At 40.0% G+C, this 23,769-nt stretch overlaps 2 protein-coding genes across 2 annotated transcripts in view; one reads left to right on the top strand and one right to left on the bottom strand.

Annotated features, from left to right (window-relative positions):
- Positions 1-168: 168 nt before the first annotated feature.
- wdr25 (WD repeat domain 25) lies at positions 169-19,112 on the top strand. The gene is made up of 7 exons (XM_088432685.1): positions 169-453; positions 538-1,164; positions 5,733-5,880; positions 12,873-13,003; positions 14,437-14,607; positions 15,669-15,809; positions 17,266-19,112. The coding sequence occupies exons 2-7, from the start codon at positions 580-582 to the stop codon at positions 17,485-17,487; spliced, it is 1,398 nt and encodes a 465-aa protein (XP_088288811.1). The 5' UTR covers positions 169-453; positions 538-579; the 3' UTR covers positions 17,488-19,112.
- The window catches only part of begain (brain enriched guanylate kinase associated), a 49,161-nt gene continuing 44,310 nt past the window's right edge, over positions 18,919-23,769 (bottom strand). The window contains exon 7 of the mRNA XM_088432689.1: positions 18,919-23,383. Within this exon, the coding sequence (XP_088288815.1) occupies positions 21,866-23,383 (1,518 nt within the window). The 3' untranslated portion in view covers positions 18,919-21,865. The remainder of the gene's footprint in view (positions 23,384-23,769) is intronic.

Below are 23,769 nucleotides of genomic sequence, written 5' to 3'. Positions count from 1 at the left end.
ACATAAATATTCCTATAATAAATGAATAAAAAGACGCGTGCAGTGTTTTGTTTTACTTTTTATTTCAAAAGTTGCATATTTTGTGTTACTATAAACGGGGACATATTTTAACCATGGACCGTTACCGGTAGGTTTTGAGAATAAAAGCCTGTTTCCGGTGTGGGCAGCCTCAATGGTTTCAAAAGAAAACAATATGGACTAATTTTCTTTACACAGCACTTGTTTGACGTTTTAATTATTTCAGAGGAGGTCGCGAAACATTAATTTCATGTCCCATCCTCGTGTGCAAACTAATCGCGCAACAAAAGCCAACGAGCGGATTTGGGTGGTCAACGTAACAAATATGTTAGCATTGGCTAGCTAACCAGCTGATTTGAATCGAGTTATCACGTTATTCGAAGCTTTCATCTGTTTGGATACAGGACAGACTGACACACGATTTCAATTACGAAGGTAAGAGACGGCGACTAATGTAGTTGTTTTGCCATTATTTTTTGTAACGTGCAATTCTTGTGTGTTTGTGTCTTCAACCTATAGATGTCACCCTTGGAACGCTGTTGAACCTTGTGGTGATTGAGGATGACCACGTTAGTGGCCTATGAAGATTCTGAGTCTGATGATGAAGGTCTAGACCAGAAAGAAGAAACTGGATCAGTACAAGGAGCGGATTGCCATTTAATGGCGATCATGCCGAACTCTCACAGCCCGTTTTTGGAAAGCCACCAGAATGGCATCAGAAAAGACAACGTCCCTTCACAAAACCAGAGTTGTTCTCCTGGTTCATCTGTTCCTCTTCAGAAGAAGCCAAGCCTGCTTGCATACATTCCACCAAGTGTCTCGGATACGCTCAAAAGACCAAGCACTGTGCCACCTGGCATCCGACCTTATATTCCCAAAAGGCAAAGACTTGTCACTCCTGTAATAGAGAAAGAGGAGAACCTCTCATGGGGAGTTCACGCTGGAGAAGCTGGTATTCTCTCAACAATGTCTCAGAAAGTGAAGCTTCATCTTGCACACGGACCTACTCCTGCTGCTGCTGGGATACCCAAGAAGCTTCTGATGAGCCTTCAAGGTCACCAGGGTCCGGTAAACACAGTGCAATGGTGTCCAGTTCCTCAGAGAAGTCATCTCCTGCTCTCTGCCTCCATGGACAAGACATTCAAGGTACACTTAGAGCAACATGCATAAAACTTAAAATAACAATCCAGGTGGGTAGAGAATAATATGACTCAAGTAAAAGTTAATGCTAGTGCAAAAATGTAAATCCGTGAGGAAGAGTAAATAAAAAACTTACAACTTCTGTAGAACTAGCTGGTGATTGTTTATTTTGTAATTATAGCAAGATCATTTTTTTAAATAACACAACTAGAGGAAAATTAAGACACCAAAAATGGGATTAAAAATGTTAAGCATTGTTCACATAAAACAATAGCAAATGTGGAGTTGTAGTCGATTTTTTTGTGGAATTCGAAAATAAAATATAAACTCATTAAATCCCAAAGACATATTTTTACGTTTTTAAAAGCGTCCAGACATGCAGTCTGGTCATTTTTTTTTCTCGCAATGTTTTGTTAAAGAGAGGGCCTAAAAATGGCTGATGAAGAATCAAGCACTAAATTACATAATTCCTTGTGGTACTAAAAACACTACTGAGCATTTTAAGTGCGTAAGTAATCAAATACTTCAGTACTCTATGTACTAAAGTTACACATTTGGAGTAGGTACTGAAGCAGGTACTTAAGTGCCTGAAATAATTGATTCACGTTTAAAGTCATTGATTACTTTAGTATTGAATTTACTACCAGCCATCTTTGGACATTTCTTTAGCACCCAAAAAAAAAAAGCTAGTAGTAGTAAATAGGATTTGAATAAATGCCTTATACACTTAACAGTTGAAAAACATGCAGGGTGACAGGTTTATTATTCAAACGTTTTGCAATCCTTTGCTATGGCACAATCATTTCTCTCCTCTCCTGATATAGAAACGCAGCACGCGCCACTTTCTGTAAAATCATATCTGTCACTGTCAGTCCAATGTATGTCAGCACCCGCGAGATTTCCTATCTTCCGGATTCCGCTTTCACATTCCGCTTGTCTGCGTTCCTCTCCGGAGAAAACGAAGCAGGGAAAAGGTCAAGAGATGAAGGCATCCGAAACCATTGCATCCCAACGTCGGTTCTTAAGAGAGTTTGACAATGGATAACAAGTTAAAATATGCCGAGATGCATTTGCATACAATAACGACTTCTTGAATGACTTGGTGGCCAAATGAGGGAAAAAAAAGAATCCGCTTTGGCTGTCTTGGAGCAGAATTACTAAACTGAGCATCTCTTAGATATCAGTGAACATTTTTTTTCTTTTTTTTTTTTCTTATTAATCTCCCAATCCTTTGGACGACAATGATTATCTTGTTTAGTTCCCATTTTACTATTTTTTAAAAAAAAATAATTAACTTAATACATTCTACAGCAGTGGTTCTCCAATGGGGGTACGGGTACCCCTGGGGGTAATTGAAGGAACTTCAGGGGGTACTCGAGATTTTAAATAAAACAAACAAAACATGCAAAAATCCTTTAGAAATAATTAAAATGAATTAATAATAATAATAAATAATAATAATAATAATAATAATAATAATAATAAATAACAATAATAATAATAAATAATAATAATTAATGAATTAATGAAAAGTTTCAGGAAAATATACGTTCATAAAATAAAGTTCTTCAATTTCATTATTTTTTAGTTGAATATTTTTTTGGGTGGAAAAATATGTACTCATAATTATTTCTTTTTGAGAACAGGTCTTAGACTTTATGTTGATTATTTTTTGTGGACGAATATTTATTAATAATTAAGTTAATTATTACATTTTTGTGAACATATCTCTGCTGTAATCCCAAAAGGTGACACTTTCATACTTTTCTGTTGACAAATATTTCTTTATAATTATTTCTTTTTGAGAACAGGACTGACACTTTTATGTTGATTATTTTTTGTGGACAAATATTTATTTATAATTAAGTCATTTCGTTTTTTTTTGAATAACATATCTCTTCTATGATCCAGAAGAGGAAACTTTAGGTTGATTATTTTTTTGTAGGCCAATACAAATGAAGTTTGTAAGATTCTAAAGTTTAATGAATCAGACACTGAATGTTTTTTTTTTTTTAATGTTTTTTTTTTTTTTTTTTTTTTTTTTAAATATACCCCAAAATGCGTTGCGCTGATTAAGGGACAAAAAGTTCTACAGTATGTAAAATATTTGTCTCAGGCAGCCACCAGGGGGCAATATCTGTTTACGATTGTTTCCATTGCCCTGCTGTCATAGAATCAATATCTTTATTTTAAATATGTTATTTAGAGCATCTGGCTGCCCTTTTACTCAGAGGCAAAAGTAGTTAACTTTCTGCACTAAGAAGCCGATTAAGCCTCGTATTGGCAGGTGGGAATTAGCAATTATATTTCCTCTTTTGCTGTAATACAAAGAACAGTAAAATAGCAACTGTCGTAATTATAAGTCTGGCAATAATGAAGAAGTTAATGTAGAAAGCACATTTGTTCTTCTCTATTGTTTCAGTCTGTGAAGTCCTCACATATCTGGGTTTGTCTTTCTTTAGCAGCAGCTCGACCTCATCCTCACACCGTATGCAATTAGTCATCGTCGCTATGGCTACCACAGGTGTACAGCAGCCGTTTTACATTGATAATAGGAGTACTCATTTATTTTTTAATTACACCGAGGCATTTAGAAAGCAGATTAGCCCGTGAGTCATCGTGAAGGATCCGCTGCGTGAGTCAGGCAAGTGGCTGCTGAAGATGAGTAGAATGTAGGGGGAACAAAAATGGCAGAATTAACACATTTTGGGAGATTGTTGTCGGGACATTTATTGGTTCTTTTTTTTAGGTGTGTTTTATTCATGCTGGGTAATAGTCATTAAAAAATAATAATAATCATAAGGTCACTCCATATTATAGTCATTTTCTGCTTACCGGTGCTGCGTTGAGTTTAGATACGGCAACCTTGAGATGGCGGTGTTTCATCGAGCCTGTTGGTACAACATGTCACCCAAATTCTAGTATCATACGCTGGCTATCAGTTTTAGAATTTATTTGAACAATGTGTTTATAATCATGTATGACCGTTACGGCAAATTTGACAAATACTTGAAACATCGCAAATGTCTTTTAGCCAATATCACAACGCTAAATGTTAGGTAAACCTAGAACATTTAATGAACAACAAACCAGAAGGAAGACATGTAGTTTTTACTCACGAGGAGAGCCTTTTTTTTGAGTGTAGACATTCAATCCCAAGTACTTATGTTTATTTATTTTTTAATAAATATTTTTGCAAAAGAAGGGTTGCTATTAGGTAATCACTTTTTTTGGATAATTAAGTACTAAACCTATCAACCGTTTAGACATATTATATAAGTACTAGAGTACGAAAGACTTGAGATACTAAAGTACTGAAGAAAGAGATTACGCAAAAAAAAGATGTAAAATCTTTTTATCTACTGTGTAAATACAGTAGTCTTGACCTGCTGTGTGCATAGGCCAATGAATTGCGATTTGTACCAAATTGTAACTTCTCTTTCGGAACCATCTTGGATAATCTCCACCGAGAGTGTGCATGTCTTTCTCTTCAGTCCCCCACAATGATACAGTAGCCGTCTTTCAAATGCTGTGTGAAGAGCACGCTTAATAATGGAACACAGAAGCCGAGAGATGTCAGAAGTGGCCGTAGAGCTTTCGCTGTGAAGCCCCACCCCTCCCTAAAAAAAAAAAAGCTTCCTATCGTTAAGTCGGAGCTCGTTTGAGCGGGCACCTGACAAGACCACCCACTTGATGTGAGGCTGAAAATCAGCCCCAATAAGCAGCAGTAAGTCTGATGAAACGCTTGTCACCGTCCGTATCCACGCCGCTCCTTTTGCCAAAGCGTTTGAAGTGCAGTGCGAACACGCCACTGCAATTAAGAAACACAAAAGATCAGCACTTCAGTCATAAATCACCGTCTTCTTTTGGGACATGTTTTTTTTTTTTCCTTTTTTCGCCCTTCATACTTTATCTGCAGTCTGCTATCACATTTCATGCCAGTCAGGCGATGCTTGTTTTTTCTTAAAGGGGAAGTCAACATGAAAATTTGCTTTCGATGAAAAGTGAATTCGCTTGCGATATAACTGTCCCCGAGATAGATAAAAATAAGTGGATTTTGCTGCTCAGTTGATATTTCACAGATTTTTGTGGGGGCATATAGAGCAATTGAATTGCACTTTTAAGTTCAAATCTGTGATATAAAAGTACCTTAAATGCACATTAGGGATGTTTTTACAGAATTCATAGAATAAATTCCTTGTTTTTGAGTCTAAACTTACTTTTAAAATAGCACAAATTTAATGTGTTAAAAAGCGCCCCATCTAGTGGTCAAAAGTGGAATTACAGTTAAATACACAATATACAGAAATAGTTACAAAGCAATATGTTGTTTTTCTTTTTTATTTAATCAGCCAAACACCATGACTGATCTTGGAACCGTTATTGTAATTCGAATGCTATGTTACTGTAATTGTTGTTAGTCAAGGTAATGAAACTTAGAAGCCAAAGTGTTTTTTAGCTTGGATATGGTGTTCCTCTTAAACCGACATTAAGTGGCTTGTCAGTTTTTCCCTCATATAAAAACATCACTGTGTCCAAAGGTGAAGTCAAGGCGCGTTCGCGATGCTTTTCAGGTGTGGGACGGCGCTGAGAGTGGACGCTGCCTGAGGGTTTTCACCTGCCACTCAGGAGCTGTGCGGGACGCGCGCTGGAGCCCCTGCGGCCGCCAACTTCTCACCGCGTCCTTTGACAACACAGCCGTGCTTACCGACGTGGAGACGGGTGAGCGGCCGCCTAGGTTTACTTTGCCTTTACCCTTTAGGCCCATTCATACATTCAAAAAAAGTTGCTCACAACTTGTTGCGTGACTTTTACACTTGGGCATCAAATATTAATCAAGGAATACATAATTAATATATATATATATATATATATATATATATATATATATGTGTGTGTGTGTATATGTAGGTTAAGCAACAGTTAATCTGTTTATTTTGTAGATGAATTTGATGTTAAAATAAACGTGTGTAATATCTTATTTTAATTGAAGACAATGATTATGAATCTGTTTTCATTGAGAACTAAATACATCTCAGAATATTTACTGTCTAGAGGGAGTATTTTGAGAGTATTTTTAAGATTGTAGGTTTCTAAAGAATTACTCAACTCTCGGTCAAAAGTATCAATTTGATTATCGATTAGCTGCAGATGAACCGATTCATTGCTGTACCTCTAGCGTTGTGATTGCGTGGCATTTTTATTTCAGAGCAGCCACATTGTTTCTCCCCCATTGTTTTTCAGTGTATATGCGATAACGCATTTTCTCTGTTTTACATATTATTTCAGGGCAATTTTTTACATCTGCAAAGGTTAGAACTTTGAGACCGTTCAAACAGAGAAAATGTGACAAGAGGTCAATGCCTGTTTGATAAAAATGTATTAAGTGTAAATGTATTAAGTGTAAGGTGAGGGTTTTACAGCAATAAAACATATAAACCAACTAATACAATAATGCAGAATAATACATGAAAACAACCAAATAAAATGTAAGCGATAAACAAGGGAAGAATGTAATAAACATACAGAAGTGCTTCTTAGGATATGACAAAAACATCAGTGAGGTTTAATTACACAACGCAGCAATAAAAATCTTTATTTTTTAATTGCTGCACGACGCAGCACACAGCGGGCAGTGTTTTTGTTGTTTTCTCCCGCCTTTGTTTCATTTCTTGGAGCCATTGTGTTGTCGCCGGCCCTTTTGTGCGCTCGTACAATGCGTTTTCAAGGTGACATTTGACTCCAGATCAATCGTTTGGTGCGCTTCGGAAGCACTTTTGCTTCCGCCCGGAACGGCCAGCCAGCTTAGCCCGCAAGTTGAATTTCACCTGCAGATGTTCCATTTACATTAAAGATAAGCGAACCGCAAAACACCATTGCATGTCCGGCGAGTCCCGCGGACCGTTTTGAACTCCGGACCGCGACTAGCCGAACGGGCCGCACCTTTGAAGCCCCCGTGGCGTGTGCTCGGCCGGCGCCAACGCTCCGCCGCGATGACGTGCTTCCGCTCGTCCTTCCCCTCTCAGTGCGGCTGTCGATACTGCCAATAGGGCCTAAGGATAATAGCTTGGTCTGCACATTAAGCACACAGGCAGCTCCGGGGAGGGGATCAATAATTGATACATCACGGTTGGAGTAACCGCCATGACCTTACAGTGGAGCTTCACAGACCACTGCCGCCAACAAACAAATGTTTGTCGCCACTGGCTCCCGTTGGCTTTGACTGCTATCTTAGGAGCTTTTTTAACCCCTGCTTGTCCGGGGATTTTTCACAAGTCTGGCCTGATTATCACCCGACTTTGAAAGGGTCTTAACATCCTCAAATTTAAATAGATTGACTTTCAACCCCTCAAAATGTTCAGTGGCATCAACCCTAGACATACATATACTGTGCAAATGTTTTTTTGGGGATGGAAATCATACACCTACTATATGGACAAAAATTGTAAAAATGCGATAATAGCAAAAGTATGTTCATACGTTTATGAAATTGAAAATGGAGTATTTATGATGTCATAATTAGAGTATGATGACTTTTGCAGGCTTTTGCATTAAGGGAGTCAAGGCTAAGCCTATCCAAAGTCATTGAAAGGCTTGCAAATGTCATAAATTGGGCGCTAGCGCCACTTGGTGGTTTTGACACAAATATTTCTATTGTGATTGTTTTGGAAGTTGCCCTTGAAAGGATTCATGCAATCACAAACTATGACTCCCGAAACTTTATTAGCATTTCAAAATCATCTCACACTATTGCCCTTAAAAGTGATTACAGATTTGTTTTAAGTGCACAAGAAGTGGGCGTATACGACTCTCTAACGTCCACTATCGACCCAGGTTAAACTAAATTCCTTTCTGAAAACTTGCTGCATAAAAAGGCATACTTGCTCTGATTTTTATTTTTTTTTAAATTGGATTCACATGTATGACCTCGGGGTCTTTTTTTTTTTAAACAAATATTTTTTTTAATATTATTACTTTCCTACTGCATTAGCATACAGCTTAGTTCTGGCTTATTTACAAATACAGGCGATGCTTAACCGACATTTTTTCTTCTATCATTTTAACATAATGATATTTGTCACAAACTCATCTTAAAACCCTTATCCTTTTCATTAAGCGCCCCCTAACCCATCCACCCCCACGCACGTATCAACCCAATGCACCAAGTGCAATATTTTTCCATCTGATATTCTGTTCATTTTCATACCCTTTAAAAATTAAAACACTTTAATGGCAGCTGAGGGTTTTATTTGTTTCAAACGGCGCTTGCTCGCACATCGGCGCGCTAAATGAAGCCAATTCAATTTAGCCGCATATCAGTAAGGGACTCGGGGATTCCAGTCCTGTTTCTGCACAATTGCAGTGTAATTGGATGTGGCGAAAACCCCCGGCTTTGACTCCTTCTAACGCTATAGCTAATCCGACCGCGGCGGCGGCCCAAGAGCCACCCGTAATTGGCCTCCCGTTCGTTAAAAAATATCCACATTTTTTCGACACTAATGATTCGGCTTTTATATTCGGTTAGCGCAACTAAAAATGACGAATCTCCTCGCACGGATGGAATGCAAAATTTGTTTTTTCACAGTTGTTTCACAGTTCTGAGGTGTTTACTCTTGTTCGGATACCTGTTAACGTCCCCCTTCACACCCCCTTCTTGTGACTGCTGTTATTGAGGTTCCGGTGTGCCACTATGGAAGCGCATTTTCCTTAGCCATCTTCACACTTGGTCCTATGTCCAATTTCATTCACAGAATGGCGTTTTCACCCCTAGTTGGGGGCAGGGAGGTGCTCACAGCAGCAGTGCGGAGGGACTATAGGGAGGAAAGACAAGCCAAATTCACACAATGGGAAGAAACAGGAACATAAACATGTTAGATGCCAAGAATGAAAAAGAAAGTGGGACTTGCAGAGAGTTTCTTCTGCAGGCCATCAGAGTGAAGTGGCAGCTGTTGAGCTCCACCTTGGACATGCTCCTTGGCAGAGATTGACGGAGGGAAACGTGCCAACGCTCCCTGGCTGCTGTCTGTGTGTGTGCGCGTGCGTGTGTGTGTGTGCGAGCGCACGCTACATGTGTCTTTTGGGTTCCTGCCTTTATGCTGCCCACTTGACTCATTTTCTCTTTTATACCTAAAGGCGTTAACAAGTTCTGGTTTGATTGCATTCATCTAGCAAATAACTGAGTCTGTAACAAGGCCAAAAAAAGTACTTATCAGTGTTAGGGTTATTTTTCTGCCTCTTAAGCAAAAGAAAACGTTTTCAGGCGTTTTCTTTGGAAAGAATATCAACGTTTACTACTAACCACTAATACGAGGTATCAGTGTCGATATCAGCCTTATTTCAAGGTCAATACATGTGAATGTAGGTCATATCAGTATCTGCCGCCCGTTTGTGGCTGTTTTATGATCAGGACCTACAGATTAGAAATGAGGGGAATCGAAAATTGACTTTAGTTGATTGCAGTTTTGGATTAAAAAAATGCTATGTTGGGATGTATACAAAATGTAAAATGATCTGCCATTTTTTTCTGGTAGTTATGATTTAAAAGTGCTGGTGGTCTCGATATGGAACACTACCGATTACTAAATCTTTGTTAATTTAGGTTTTTGCATTGACAATTTGAAAAACAAAACAAAATAAAAAACGGATGGAAGTTGAAACTTTGTTTTATCCATTTTACCAAATAATCAACAAACTAATCAATTGATTCTTCGGTTATTAAAATCATTGTTATAAACATTAAAATAATTTCCTAGAATCAGAATCAGTTAATTAAATAATCGTTTAAAATTGTGTTTTGCATTGAAAACGATTACAATGATTTTTTTGACAACTACTATAAGGTATATAACTACAATTACTATGACTACTGTATATGAGCCAATTACTGTGGTTTGTTTGATTTTTTTTTTATCACTTAGAAATGCTTGCAAGTTTCCGCAAAGATATATGCTCTTTTGATCAGTTGTCTTGTACTTAGTGGTCACGATTGAATATTTTCTGGAATGGAGTACATCAAATAATCGTATACAATTGTATTTTGCATTGAAACCTTGCAAAACAATTTTTTGCCAACTACTGTATATAAATGGTCTATTTTGTATTGTTTTTATGCCCCTTTTGCTTACGAACGCTTGCAAGTTCCCACGAAAAAAAAAAAGCTGCTCTTTTGGTCTCCTCCTGGGTTTGTTCAAGGTCACCGCAAGGTCACCAGAGGTGGCTAGTGGCTGTTGCTCTTGTTGCAAGAACAATTTGAACATTTTTTTTTGTTTTGTTTTTCTGCACGTGCTTCCGGTGGTTTAGATCAAAGAATGAGGTTAATTTTAAGTTTGTTTTTTTGTTTGTTGTGATGTTTGTCGCCTTGTTAAAACCCCCTAACGCGAAGCCTGTATGGCTGCAGCATCTTGTTTCATCTTGTGGCTAAATATCCATCCCATCCCCGTCAGCTCCTACTTCCCCCTTATTCCCAGCATCCCCAATCATCCCTCCCTCACATGTGTCATCGCTGTACTCTGTGATCACTTGCAAGGTCTTCTCACCCATCTAATTGATCTCCCCTTAATTAAAACATGACACGTCGCTCTTGATTATGACAAGGCCGCTGATGCGCAAATACGAGTTAGCAAGCTGCGGCTAAGCCAATTAAACTAGAAGCGAGCGAGGGGAGGGCCACAAATCCGCCTGTGAAAAACTTTGGATCGATGCGATCGAATTTTGCAGCCCGCAGAATAGTCCGCCATTAAGAGGAAGACTGGGCCGTCCTCGCTATAGTTTATTAGCCGCGTCCCGCTTCTCTGAAGCTTTGGATTGGAATATTCCGGAAGAATAGTGTCATGACTTGAGTTTTGCTCGCCGCGTGTGTTGGGTTGTTTGTTTGAAATTAATGAGGCGCCGTGTGAAGCCTGAGGTGTGCTGCTTTGCATAGCCTTTGACAGGGCGCTGTCGCATAGTTTGGACTTTGTTGCCTGGTACGAGCACAAATTATTATCCGCACCCTCGCGGCAGTAATTAAATCCAAATGCCGCGAGTGTTGTGCTGTTGTTTTCGGGGGTGACGTTTTATTTATCGATTTAGAGAAGGAATGCTCCTTTTTTTTTTTCATTCTTGGACAAGATTGGACGCAACTTGGACAATATTGTGCACGCAATTGACAGGGGCTTTCTCCTTGTCACTGGAATGAAATTGAATAGAGAATATTGAACATGTTTTGACTTTTTTTTTATAGACTGCAGGGCGGAACGATTTGGAAAATTATTCAAATGGAAATATTCAACCCAAACATACGATATTGTGATTTATTGTGTGATTAATTTTTCAGGGTCCACTCCCACATACTTTTTTTTATCAAGCACCAGCACCAAATTAATCAGTATTACGATAAAACAATATAAGGCAGAAATGTTTTGGTCATATCTTACACTAAAATGAAAGGAAATGACCCATGAATTAATATGAAAGATGGTTAGAAGTTAAAACTTTCTACTTGAAGCTTTTTTTGTTTACAGTAATATATTCAATGTAACCCAAGCAGTCTAAAAACAGCATTGTGATTAATATAGGGTTTGTCGAATATTAATTAAGCATTAATTTTGTGCATGTCAGAGGGCGGCCATTTTGCCTCTTGCTGTCAACTGGAAATGACACAACAGTTGCCAAGCTTAATTGTGATTGGTCATGATTCGAGCCTTCAATAAACATGTCATTTTCAGTTGACAGCATTTGGCAAAAAAAAGTGGTTTTAAAAGTATTAATTGTACACGAAAAATAATAGCACAGACCAAATGATAACTTTTTACTGCTGAAAATATGTAAACAAGTATCCGTTTGAAGCCAAATTTAAACGCCATCTGTTTTGTCATCGTTTTACTGCAGCCGTCCAAGTGAATTAAGCGGCCTTCATGAAAAATCTGCATTTGCAAAATAACCGCCATATAAAATATTTACCGTACCAGTCAAAAGTTTAAAAACTACTGAGAATTCAAACGTTCTCAAACATTAATAATAATTCATAATGCACAACTGTCAACTGAAAGTCTTTGCAGGTCGTAAAGCAAAACCCACAAGATGCACAAAATATGCATATTTTAATTTGAATAACATTTTCAACGGTTGTTTGCATGTTGCTGCATAGTCTGGATCACTTCAGTATTCATTTATAGCGTAGTAAACGAAAATCAAAACAATAAAAATAAATGAATTTGAAGGCGTTTTCAAACCCCTGACGCTGATCCGTAATATCGAAAAACATTTTATTTTAATGTCAAGAGTGCCGTATTCTTCGTATTCGTCATTACACAAAACAAAAAAAATGACCGTCCTTTAAATTTAAGTGCTTCCTTCCATCATTTGTCAGGAGGATTTTGGCGTCTGAATGAAATCAAATGAAAAAGGGACATCTTTAATTTTAAACATTTTTGACATTTCCTCATTTTGAATGCTCTTTAAAGTCATATGTCGTTGAAGTGAAGTGAAATATCGGGGGAACTTTTTTTTTTTTTCCCTCTCCTCGCGCTTGGCGAGTGTGGTTTTAAAATGTAGTTTGCCCATTTTTAATTTTGAAAAGCTGACACATGAATGATTATAGAGTTTGGCTCCGTGCTGCATAATTCAAGACACCCCCCCGCCGATCAGAGACGTGAAGAATGTATTATTAAAGAAAAAGGCATTCATCTTGTTCTTTCCTCTCTCCTCCCTCTCCCGTTTCTTTTTCCGAGCAGGCCGGCGCGTCGTCCGAGCGAATAACCAGTTCAAGGTGATGTGTGCTGTATCGCATCCCTCCGACCCCGAGGTCTTCCTGTGCGGAGGTTACAGTTCAGTGGTCAATGCCTGGGATTCGCGTTGCTGCAAGGTCAAACATATTAACCTCCTTACCGCACATCTATCATCTTTATTGACTGCGCTTCACCCGCTGCGCTTTGACCTTTCCAAATCAAAGGCAGGTGGGCCGTGAACACATCCTGTACTGTACAATCGCGCGCATGAAGGAGGATGTCGCGAAAAGCCTCATATTCTCGCCTAAATCCCAGTAAATGTACATGTTACGGCACTAATTGTTGCTCTTGAACTTCGGTTCGCGCTCGTAAATTGTTTTAGTGGTGCTGCAACTTAATGATGCTGTAAAGCTTAATGGACTGTTTTATATGGTAATATCTTGCATTTCATTCACAATCGGGATGCTGACAGATGATATTCTGCTGGAGGAATCGTGTTCCTTTCGGGGGTTCAGGTCCTATGCAAGTCCAGCAATTGTGTCAGCTAAAGATGGGAGATATGACCCAAAAAAAAAAAAAAAATCTCGATTTTCTTCAATCATTCTGGATGGTTACGATTTTAATCGATTTAATGGGAGGAATAAACCCAACACGCATTTATAACTCATTCAATCCTAAAGACGTATTTTTACTTTTTTTTTTAAAAGAGTCCAGACATTCAGTCCCTTGTCCTTTTTTTTCCAGTTTATTTTTTCAAATGTTTGCTAAAGGGGCGACTAAAGATATCCTGAGTCTCTAGCATATGCAACGCCATTTTCATTCGACAGTAAGTGAAAAATGTGTTTTTGAAATTACAGGTACATGAAAAATAATTTAATAATTTTGACACATTTTAAAGAGTCCAGACACTAAATCCCTGCTAGACATTTATAGTTTTTTTTTTTCAAATATTTTTAAGTTTGACTAAAACCATGTTCAAAAATGTCTCGGACTCAAAGAGTGAATTAAAAACGAAATATTAATGCTGTAATTCTTAAAAAAAAAAGTTAAATAATAATAAATAAATCATAATTTGCCTATCTTTTTAAATGCCACAGTTAAGTACTGTAATTTCCGCACTATAAGATGCACCGGATTATAAGGCGCGCCCTCAATTAATGACATATTTTAAGACTTTTTCAATCACAATATAGTAATACTCAAAGTAATAACAATAATAACTCAAATAATTACTCTAAACTCTCAATAGCATAATAACTCAATGTCAATATGACCAACTTTGTTCAACTGTAAACACACAAAAGTAACAGGTAAAGCTTACTTTATCACTTCATTCCCCTTCTACGAATCCCAATCTCAATATTGATCCATATATAAGGCGCACCTGATTATAAGGCGCGCCATCAGCTTTTAAAAAAAAAAAAAAATAAGGCTTTTAGGTGCGCCTTGTAGTGCGGAAAATACGGTACATACCGGTGAGCCACGTCAGGTGAGCCTGGCTAATCAAATAACAATAAAAATACAACAATTTGTCCAGTTTTTGGCAAGTAAATCTTCTCCTCCCCCCCAGGTAGTAAAAGTGTACAGAGCAGCAATCCAGCAAACATTGGCCATTCTCTTCCTGAGAGGCGGCCTGGACGTCATCACAAGCTCCGACTGCGTCAGCAGGGACTCTGCGGATCGTACGCTGATCGCCTGGGACTTCCGTTCCACCGCCAAGGTCTCCAACCAGATCTACCATGTAAGCGTTCTCCAAAGAATAGATCTGGTCATTAAAGTGCATTCAAGTCCATTTATTTAGCCATTTTCAGCAGCAACAAAAATATTATGTCTTTAATTCATTTGATAATTATCCATCATGTATTTTTCATACTTTTTAAATACATTTTACTATATATTGTTTCCTGGAATTGACCACATGTCATGAAAACTCAGGTAACGACCAGTCACAGCTCATCTTGTAGATGTCAATTGGCAAAACGAGTGCAAAAATGTGTTAAGCATTAATCGTATATGTAAAATGTAAAATAATTGATAAAAAAGTGATTACATCATTTTTATCCAAAATAGTAACTTTTTACGTCTGAAAAGGCCTCAATAGGGGACTATCCCTTTTAAAAGTTTTGGAATTTGTGTTCAGGAGCAGAAAAAAGCATTTCTCTACTTCTACATTTCGTAAAGTAAATCTGGGAAAAGAAAAAAAAAAGCCCGCAAAACATGTCAGTCTCCTATGATGCCCTATGTAATTAAAAATGATTCGGTCTACAACTATATTAAAAAATGTACTTTGATGTGACTTTTTTGCATATTGAAATTTATAGTGGCTTATTCACTCATTCAATGCCATAGCCGTATTTTCACGCTTTTTAAACGATATTCAATCCCAGATACTCAGTATCAATTTAATACTTAACTATCTTGAAATTCATGCCCATAATGTACTTAAATATCTATTTGATATGATAGTATCCGGAATGTATTATCCGAACTCTTAAAAAAACGTGAAAATATGTCCCTGGCATTGAATGAGTTAAAAATGATAAATACTAGTCTTTCAAAAAGTCTAAAAAAAAAAAATACAAACGTATCTCCGGCTTAGGGCTATTATTCTCATTTATTCACTACAAGATTAGAACAGGCTATCAGACTGGCCTACGTGGCGGCCATTTTGGAAGTAATCAACAATTTTGTATAGAGTTGGGTGGTTTTTTTTAGCCACGAAAAGATGCATTCATTTAAAGGACAATGGGTGGCTTAAATTGATGCTCCACTGCGCTAATGAGATTTCCCACCGGTGTTTAGGAGCGCTACACATGTCCCAGCCTGGCTCTTCATCCGCAGGAGGATTGCTTCGCAGCCCAGACCAACGGCGACTACGTGGCCCTCTTCTCCTCCCAGCGGCCCTACAGGATGAACAAGAGGCGACGTTACGAAGGACATAAGGTCACGATTGACGCTGGCCTCGGGGAACGATTAGCAGGGGCCTTCACCCAGATCGATAGTGAAAAAAAAAATAGCGATTTTCTCGGATGTGCAGACACGCAATTAAAAGCGTGCAAAGGAAGTGTCATGAGTCAGGAAACGCAACTTTCGGAACATACACGCCAAGCCACTATCGGATATACATATATGGTGTGTACAAATTGTGGGGATGATGGATGACCTCACATGCAAGCACACTATCATCACACTTTTTAATTGTGTCCCGCCAGGGGATAGATTAGATAAGATAATGAGATCGCAGCATGATAATAATATCTGTGCATATTGATTCTTTCATTTTTTATAGTTTGTCTTTTGAGATACAGTCGCAATTAAGCAGAAGATAATTTATAGTGCAACCGGAGGATGCTTGGCAGATTCTCTTTGTCAGGCTGATCACCTGACGTTGTTCAGGCTAAATCTTCTGACTTTTCCAAAAAAGGGCGTGGCTTCTGTGCTTCTGAGTCAACCTGACGCTAAAAGTTGCTCGGGTGAGTGTTTGGGCTACACGTGTCAAATTCCGGACCTGGAGGGCTGGTATCCCGCATGTTTGTCCAAATGTACCTCTCCAAAACACCCCATTCGAATGATAAGTTTGTCAGCAAGCTCTGCAGGAGCTTGAAAATGATGCTAATCGTTTGAATCAGCTGGGTTGGAGAGAGAAGGATCGAAAATATGCAGGATACCGGCCCTCGAGGCTCGAGAGTTTTATGCCGAGGGTTTAGGCCATGAGGATGGCAAAAGACACATTTTTTGTATCACACTGTTGCCGCGGCAACAAGAAATTTATAAAGAAAGCAATTTTGAGGGTATTAAAATTCAGGAAAAACCCATGAAACTTAAGTAGTATACTAAGTTTTTTTTTTGCACAATTTATTGCAAATGACTCAGTAGCGCCCCCTAGAACCTATTAACCCCTGGAAGTCAATTTCGACCCAATTTAGGCCATTGATCGAGGAACATCTAACAAAAAGGATGAAGTAAAAAACACTAAGAAGCTAAAAACGATTATAGATCGTCAAAACAGATAGAGGTTGAAAACGGCACCATGTGTTCACTCCCAAATGCTTGCAAATGAAATTTATTTGATGGCAAAATATTTCCGTCGACACCCAGTTGTATGTTTCACCTCGCTCTACACTAAACGGTAAAAAACTGGTAGCATGACCAAGCTAGATGCTAATGCTAACTTGAACGCTCTCGTAATGTCGCACTTTCTTTCCCTAAAGAAACTCGGTCCTCGAGGGCCTGCAATCCTTCACGTTTTCCGGGGTTTCTTTCCCTGACGCGCGTGATCACGTGCAGGATACCGGCCCTCGAGGACTGAGTTTGAACACCCTTGCATTTCAAGACCTGAGATAAGTGACTTTTCGAAATACCGCATGACTATACGTGTGTGAACTTGGTCCTCTCTTAGGTGGAGGGATACGCGGTCCATTGCGAATTCTCCCAGGACGGAAGTCTTTTAGCATCCGGCAGCGCCACCGGCTCCGCCCACTTCTACGACTACCACAACGCTCGGCCGCTTCGCTCCTTGCAAGCGCACAACCAGCCGTGCCTGTGCGTGGCCCAACATCCCGTCCTGCCGGCCGCCGCCGCCACCTGCGACTGGGCCGGCCAAATCAAGATCTGGCACTGAGGATGAACGTCAAATGTTAGGTAGGTGAAGAGTAAGACATGGAACTGGATCTCTGGGGCACGGCGGAATCAGGAACTCCTCTCAGTCATTATCTTTAAAAGCAAAATTCTCTTTGTGTCTTGATGCGACTTTGTTCTCAGCGGCTCTGATGTGACATTTCCCTCAACATCTCAGCCGGTGCGAGACGAACGTGAAATGAATCGCGCGCATCTGTCAGCGCTTGTCAGCTTTGTCCAAAAAAAAATCCCACCCGTCAACAAAAGAGCAACGGCGTGCAAATGCTTGTGATCTTACTACTTTCTATGCTCTATTTTGAGGGTGATTGTCATTCACGCTTGTTTTTCAACTAAGGCCCAACCTGTATGGCAGAAAAAAATAATACGGATTACTGATGACCCGGCCAACTGAAAAATTGATCATGAATAAAATAGCATTTGTTTCCAATGCATTTCAATAGGTGTCAATTAGATATGGTTTTTCAATATTGATACGCCGGCCTGGTACCTATTCCCTTCTATTTTGTTCAAACAAAAAAAATCTGTTCGATTCCCAGAATGCTTTGCATGGTGACGTTCCAAGGACATGAATTATTGTCATTATGTGTTTTTCTTATAAATGAGTTGAATGGGTGTCGTATGTAACACACGTATGCTTAATTTATGTCGCACTATACTAAATTATATTTTCAAACATCCAGGTCAATTCTCAACTCCCTTGTTTTTTCGAAAATTAACTCTTTCAGTGCCAAGCATTATTGGAAAAGCAAACCCCTTGAGGGCAAGTATTTTTTAGCATTTTCACTCACCTTTCAAGGCCAACAGACTTTTGTGTGCTATGTTTAAATCTCATATGAAAGATTGACTTCCATTCCTTACTTTGAATGCATGTAGATAATAGCTGTGTTATAAGTGTGGAAACACTGCCATCCAATGGTCGCCGTTATCATTACAGTGCTCACTTGGTTTATATTAGGTAAGCATCAGTCAAGGGTGACAGCTCCTCTCCATGAAAAAAAACATATTTGACCAGTATTTTATGATTTATTATTGTTATTACTGTTTACTGTTACTCTTATTTTATTGACAAGGCCACAATATGACAACTGCTGTAAAGGGTTAGAGTACATACAAATAAAAAGTTAAAATAAAGGACAAATAAAAGGTATCTGGCCAATTATTTTTGGCTGATGGCCAACCTCCATTCGTAAATAATGAAATATTGATTTTTCTTTTGCAAAACCAACTGAATGTCCATGTTAAAACTCAATTACATTAGTACTTAATTACCTAAAATAATTGCTTACTTTAGTATTTCATTCATTTAGAAACAGCCAATTTTAGAACACCCTTTAGTCAAAACCTTAAAAAAATGTTAAAACTGTAAATAAGCACCAGGATTTAAAGGAAAAATGTCAGTACATGAACATTATTTTCCCAAGACTCATCTTTATTAAATAAATACAGCAAAAAATATATAATCATGCATCACACGGACATGTTCACATTCTTTTTTTTTTTTACTGGGACTGTAGGAGGTAGGACTGGACAGACCCACTTGAACTTCCTCCTTGGGCTGATGGACACATTCCATAAATATACCAACTGAGTAGAAAAATTATAACTAGATAAATTGTATCACCTCAACAAAAATACCATCTATTCTTTCATTAAATTTGCACGGGGGGTAAAACTCATTTTGAAGATTTTCTAAACCGGACTTACAAAGCATTCACTCGTAGCAAATAAATGTAAGGTTGGGGATTTTCAAAAAAAAGTTGGAAAAAATAGCGCGAGTAAGGGTGACATTTTCGAAATGCTGAAAAACAGTTGAAGCCAGCGCAAAAGGAGAGGTAGAAACATGACTTTAAAATCTCTGCCAAGTTCTTTTTGATGAGCTGTTCTTCACTAGCATAAAAACCACAAACTCAGGCGGCAAAACTTACATTTGCCCTATGGTAGCCTTACTTGCACAATAAAAAGAAGTTAATTAACACGAGGGAAGTGGAAGCCCATTTCTGTGTCTTGTGATGATCCTCTATGTCATTTTAATAGAATTCACTCAAATGAAAATAATGACTTACAACCTCCAAACACAGAGAAACCTTATTAAAATAATGACTTGTGATCTCATTATTTAGCAGGAGCCAAAATGTAGAACGCCTAATTGGACAGTCTTGGTTGGCACGCTTGGTTGATCCTATGTCCGAGTCGTATATATATTTTTGACTTATTTTACACAATTCCTGCTTACACAAATCTCATAATTAAATCTGCTTTACTGTCCGTTGCCAAATAGGGCCAAAAAGCTCCCAAATGATATCAAACGGACTAAAAGCGTTATTATTCCAGTCTTGTTTCCATACATTCACACAAGAGGCTCATTCCATTGCCGAGACACCACCAAGCAGGAAGAAGACACTACAGTATCCATACAACAGATATTCAGTATGTACACTCAATAGTTTCTGCAAAGTTGTGCCCCACTGAACGGAATTAAGGCAACTTAACCAGTGTCCTGCTATGTGGATAATGATTGTGCGATACAGCATCACATTTATGGATCAAATCTTCTTTTTCATATACTGTATATAAAAAGTAAGACAAAAGTCCAGCTGAGTTGTGTTAAAACTCTTGCAGCCCGCATTGGAATCATTGCATTGTTTTTTGGGGGTTTTTAATATTATTCTTGAGACATGAGTTCAGTCCTGTTTTAGTTCATTTGACAGGAGGTGGGCATTATGCAAATTTTTGCTGGCCCGTCATTCGTCGGTGCCTTGGGGGGTGTTTCCGTCATCGTTTGGTCGCCATTGTTTTCAATTGTCAGTCCCTCGCTCCGTCGTTTTAGTTTACCCGCGCTTCCGTAATCATTTCGGAGCCACCGGGACTGGAAATTTGACAAAAATCTTCATTTTTCGGCAAAACGGACATCCGTCAGTGACGGACTGGTGAACTTCTGCCAATTAATACAATTATGGACGAAAATCTGTCTTTTTTTTTAAAGTTTCTTGTCCGTACGTCCTTAGCAAAACGTCTGTCTCTCAGTGGCAGACCGACGTTTACCCATCAAGACAAACAGACTGTCTTTCGGGTGAGAAACCTAAAAATGAATACAATTATGGATGAAAATCTGTCTTTTTTTTTAAAGTTTCTTGTCCGTACGTCCTTAGCAAAACGTCTGTCTCTCAGTGGCAGACCGACGTTTACCCATCAAGACAAACAGACTGTCTTTCGGGTGAGAAACCTAAAAAAAAAAAAAAAAATTGACGGAAAGTTGGGTTTTGTCCATCATTGGTACTTAACACTCGCCGGCAGAAGCGGCCTCCATCAGGGACTACCTTTGCCGCCTAGTGACAAATCCATTGACGGACAAAAACCCAATTTCTGTCAATACTTTGTCCGTCTTTTTTTGATTCTTGTCGTAGATTGTTTACTCGGAAAAAGGAGCGTCTGTCAGTAACGGACCGACGAAAAGTCCGTCGGTTCCCGACCGACCGCTCTCCTCTGAGACAAATACAACAAAAGACAAAAACTCACTATCCGTCAATCCTTCATTCATCTTATTTTTAGGTTTCTCGTTCCCTATTGGCAAAACAGGAGACGGACTGACAACTAATTTGTCGGTTCCCGCTGACCTCTCCCAGGAAGTGACGAATGCAATTACTGCTTAGTTTGTGTTTTATGTAGATTTCCTCTCATTCGTCGTTCATCTGAAAACGGTCGTCCATCAGTGACGGATCAATGGAGACAATCTGTCGTTCCCTGACGACTGCGGATACACTGGATGAAAACACACTTTTTGTGAGTTTTTGATGAGGTGTTTCTCACCATTCATATTATTCGTTGGCAAGTGATGCATTGACACGGTCCTTCTGTCCTCATGGACCGCCCGCCTCTGCATTTTGAGTAACAATGGGTTTACTTTCCAAACTTACTGTCGTCTTTGAAATTTAATACTACAAAATGAAAAAATGGCTATGAAAAATATTCTCCCCTTATACATGCTCTACGTTTACTTACTAATTATTTTTTAGAAGAGTTAAATGTCCTGCTGGTTTTACTAACAGTATTCAGTATCAAAGTTTTAGCACAAAGCACAGTACGTCCATGGTCGGTCTTGCTGAGGGTGGTTTCCTCCCAGTAGCTCTAAAGATCAATCAAATAATATCACTGAATTGCTACACCATCTCAGCTAGCTAGGAGCTACACTTAAATATGACGTACGATAGAAAAAGTGTCGCAGACTCCATGAAACATGCCTTGGCTAGGATACATAAAACACCGAACACCCTTGTCACACCAAGTATGCTTAGAGAAGATTTGAGACAGTACAGAAGGCTAGTAATTACCATCATGCATAAAGGACAAGCTCCTTCGCTGTTTCAGTTCAGCAGCGTGCCGTAGAGCTGCGCCTTGGTCAGACTGTCCTTCCTAGTCAGCCCGGTGCTGCCAAATTTTTGGTATCTTGGAGAGGTCTTCTTGGGGAGCGCCGGGCCGACGGCGCTCAGGGCGGAGCTGGAGCTCGGGCGAGGCCGGACGCTCGGTTTGGGGCTCGGGTAATGCTGAAGACTGGAGGCTTCTAAGGGGCTTTGGTGTAAGGACTCTGCCGAACTTCCCGCACTCAGATTGATGTAGTCCTTCTTGGCGCGCTCCTTGTCTTTCGAGCTTCCTGAGAGCAACGCGCCGTCCGGATTGCCGTCCTTGGCCCGATAGATGGCCGAGTTCTTTTTCTGTTTGCGAAGCTCCGCGGGCGGCGGTTTGGGGCTGCGGCTGGGCGAAGGGGAACCCAACGCAAAGGACTGGTCCAGCATGTGGCTGTGGAAGACGTCATCTCCCTCCTGGAAGCTGCTGTAAAGAGATCCCTTGGCCTTGCTCGAAGGGCCCACGGCGTAGTGACACTCCGAGAAACTGTACGGGGAACCCCGGCCGGTGACGTTACGATAGGAAGACGAGAACGTGTTGACGTCTTCCACACTCAGCTGTTTCCACCGGCTACTTAGCTCGTCCTCTTGGGCGTGGATATCGGCCCTGCTTTCTAGAGTGGCGCCCTGCGCCTGACCTAAACCGGTCGTCGACCCCATGCTGCGGGAGGAGGCCAGACGAGGGGTGCTGGAGTGGTAGGGTTCACTGAAGCAAGAGGCCGTCCTTGTGTACGATGGCGAGGAGCCCTTCTGCGGACTCCTTGAAGGGACGATGTGCTGAATGCTGTTGGACTTGGGGAAACCTGAGCCGTCTTTATCGTAGGAAGACACGCTTTTGCGTTCATACTCCGCACCGCCTCCGTCCCGCCAGTCCATGTACAAACCCTGGTGAGAAGTGGATAAAGTGCTACCGGCAGTGCGTACACCCCCGCTCGCGACGCCGCCCTTGTCGTCAGAGGCGAGGCTGAAACTGGAGTAGGAACTGGAGGCTGGGAGGCTTCCGGCGCTGAACTCTTCGTGGTGGTGGAAGGACGACGGCGGTTCGTGATGGGAGAAGCCGCTGGGGTGGTAGGCCTCCTCATCCGGGTTGCTGTCTGTGGAGTTCTGGGCATGGAGCTGGAGCAAAGTGGTTCCGTGGAGGTCGATGCTCTGCCGGCGGTCTGTTTCCTGCCAGCGTTCGGGGCAGTAGAGCGCCGTATCACTGCAGTACAGGTCGGACGTCTTGCAGGCAACTCTGCGGTTGAAATGATCGTTACTTCCCGGTTCCGCAAGGGAGTTTCCATCCTGCGGGTGTGGACTCGGGGAGCGGGTAACGGGGCAGCTGTTTCCCGGATCTGGTTTTTCGAGGATTTTTGCGATGATCGCTGTGGGCACCGCATCGGAGTAGTTGGAGTGGCACATTGCCATGGTGGCTTCACTACTACTTTGATTGTTTTTTTCCATGTGAGAACTGATGCGTTCCTGGAAGTCCAGTGGCAGCTGAAACACGCAAAGACAAAACGAGACTGATGAATACTGGAGCTTTCGTAGCACTCATTCTTTAAATTGAACTAGGCAGGCTTTCAAGTGTATGAAGTAGAGGAACAATATTTTGTATATTTACTAAAGGGTGGGCGAGTACCGATATCAGGAAGATATCAGTAGTAATTTCACGATATCGGTACCTGTGATTGTGGCTGGTCACTTTCTTGTGGGAGTTTCAAAATGAGAAACTAGTCAGAATAGAAGCATGCAATTTTAAAGCAAATGCTATTTTGGGATATATATACTTTCAAATTGTTTAGAATTGTTTTTTGGGGAATACTAGTGGTATTGGCCCTTGGTATCTGTATTGGTAACTCAAGAATTGAGAACGCATAATGGTA

This window comes from Hippichthys cyanospilos, chromosome 14, assembly GCF_059441005.1.
Source record: "Hippichthys cyanospilos isolate Australia breed blue-spotted pipefish chromosome 14, RoL_Hcya_1.0, whole genome shotgun sequence".
NCBI classification, from domain to species: Eukaryota; Metazoa; Chordata; class Actinopteri; order Syngnathiformes; family Syngnathidae; genus Hippichthys; species Hippichthys cyanospilos.
Note: the sequence above shows the minus strand (reverse complement) of the source record. Positions and strands in the feature narration are given on the sequence as shown.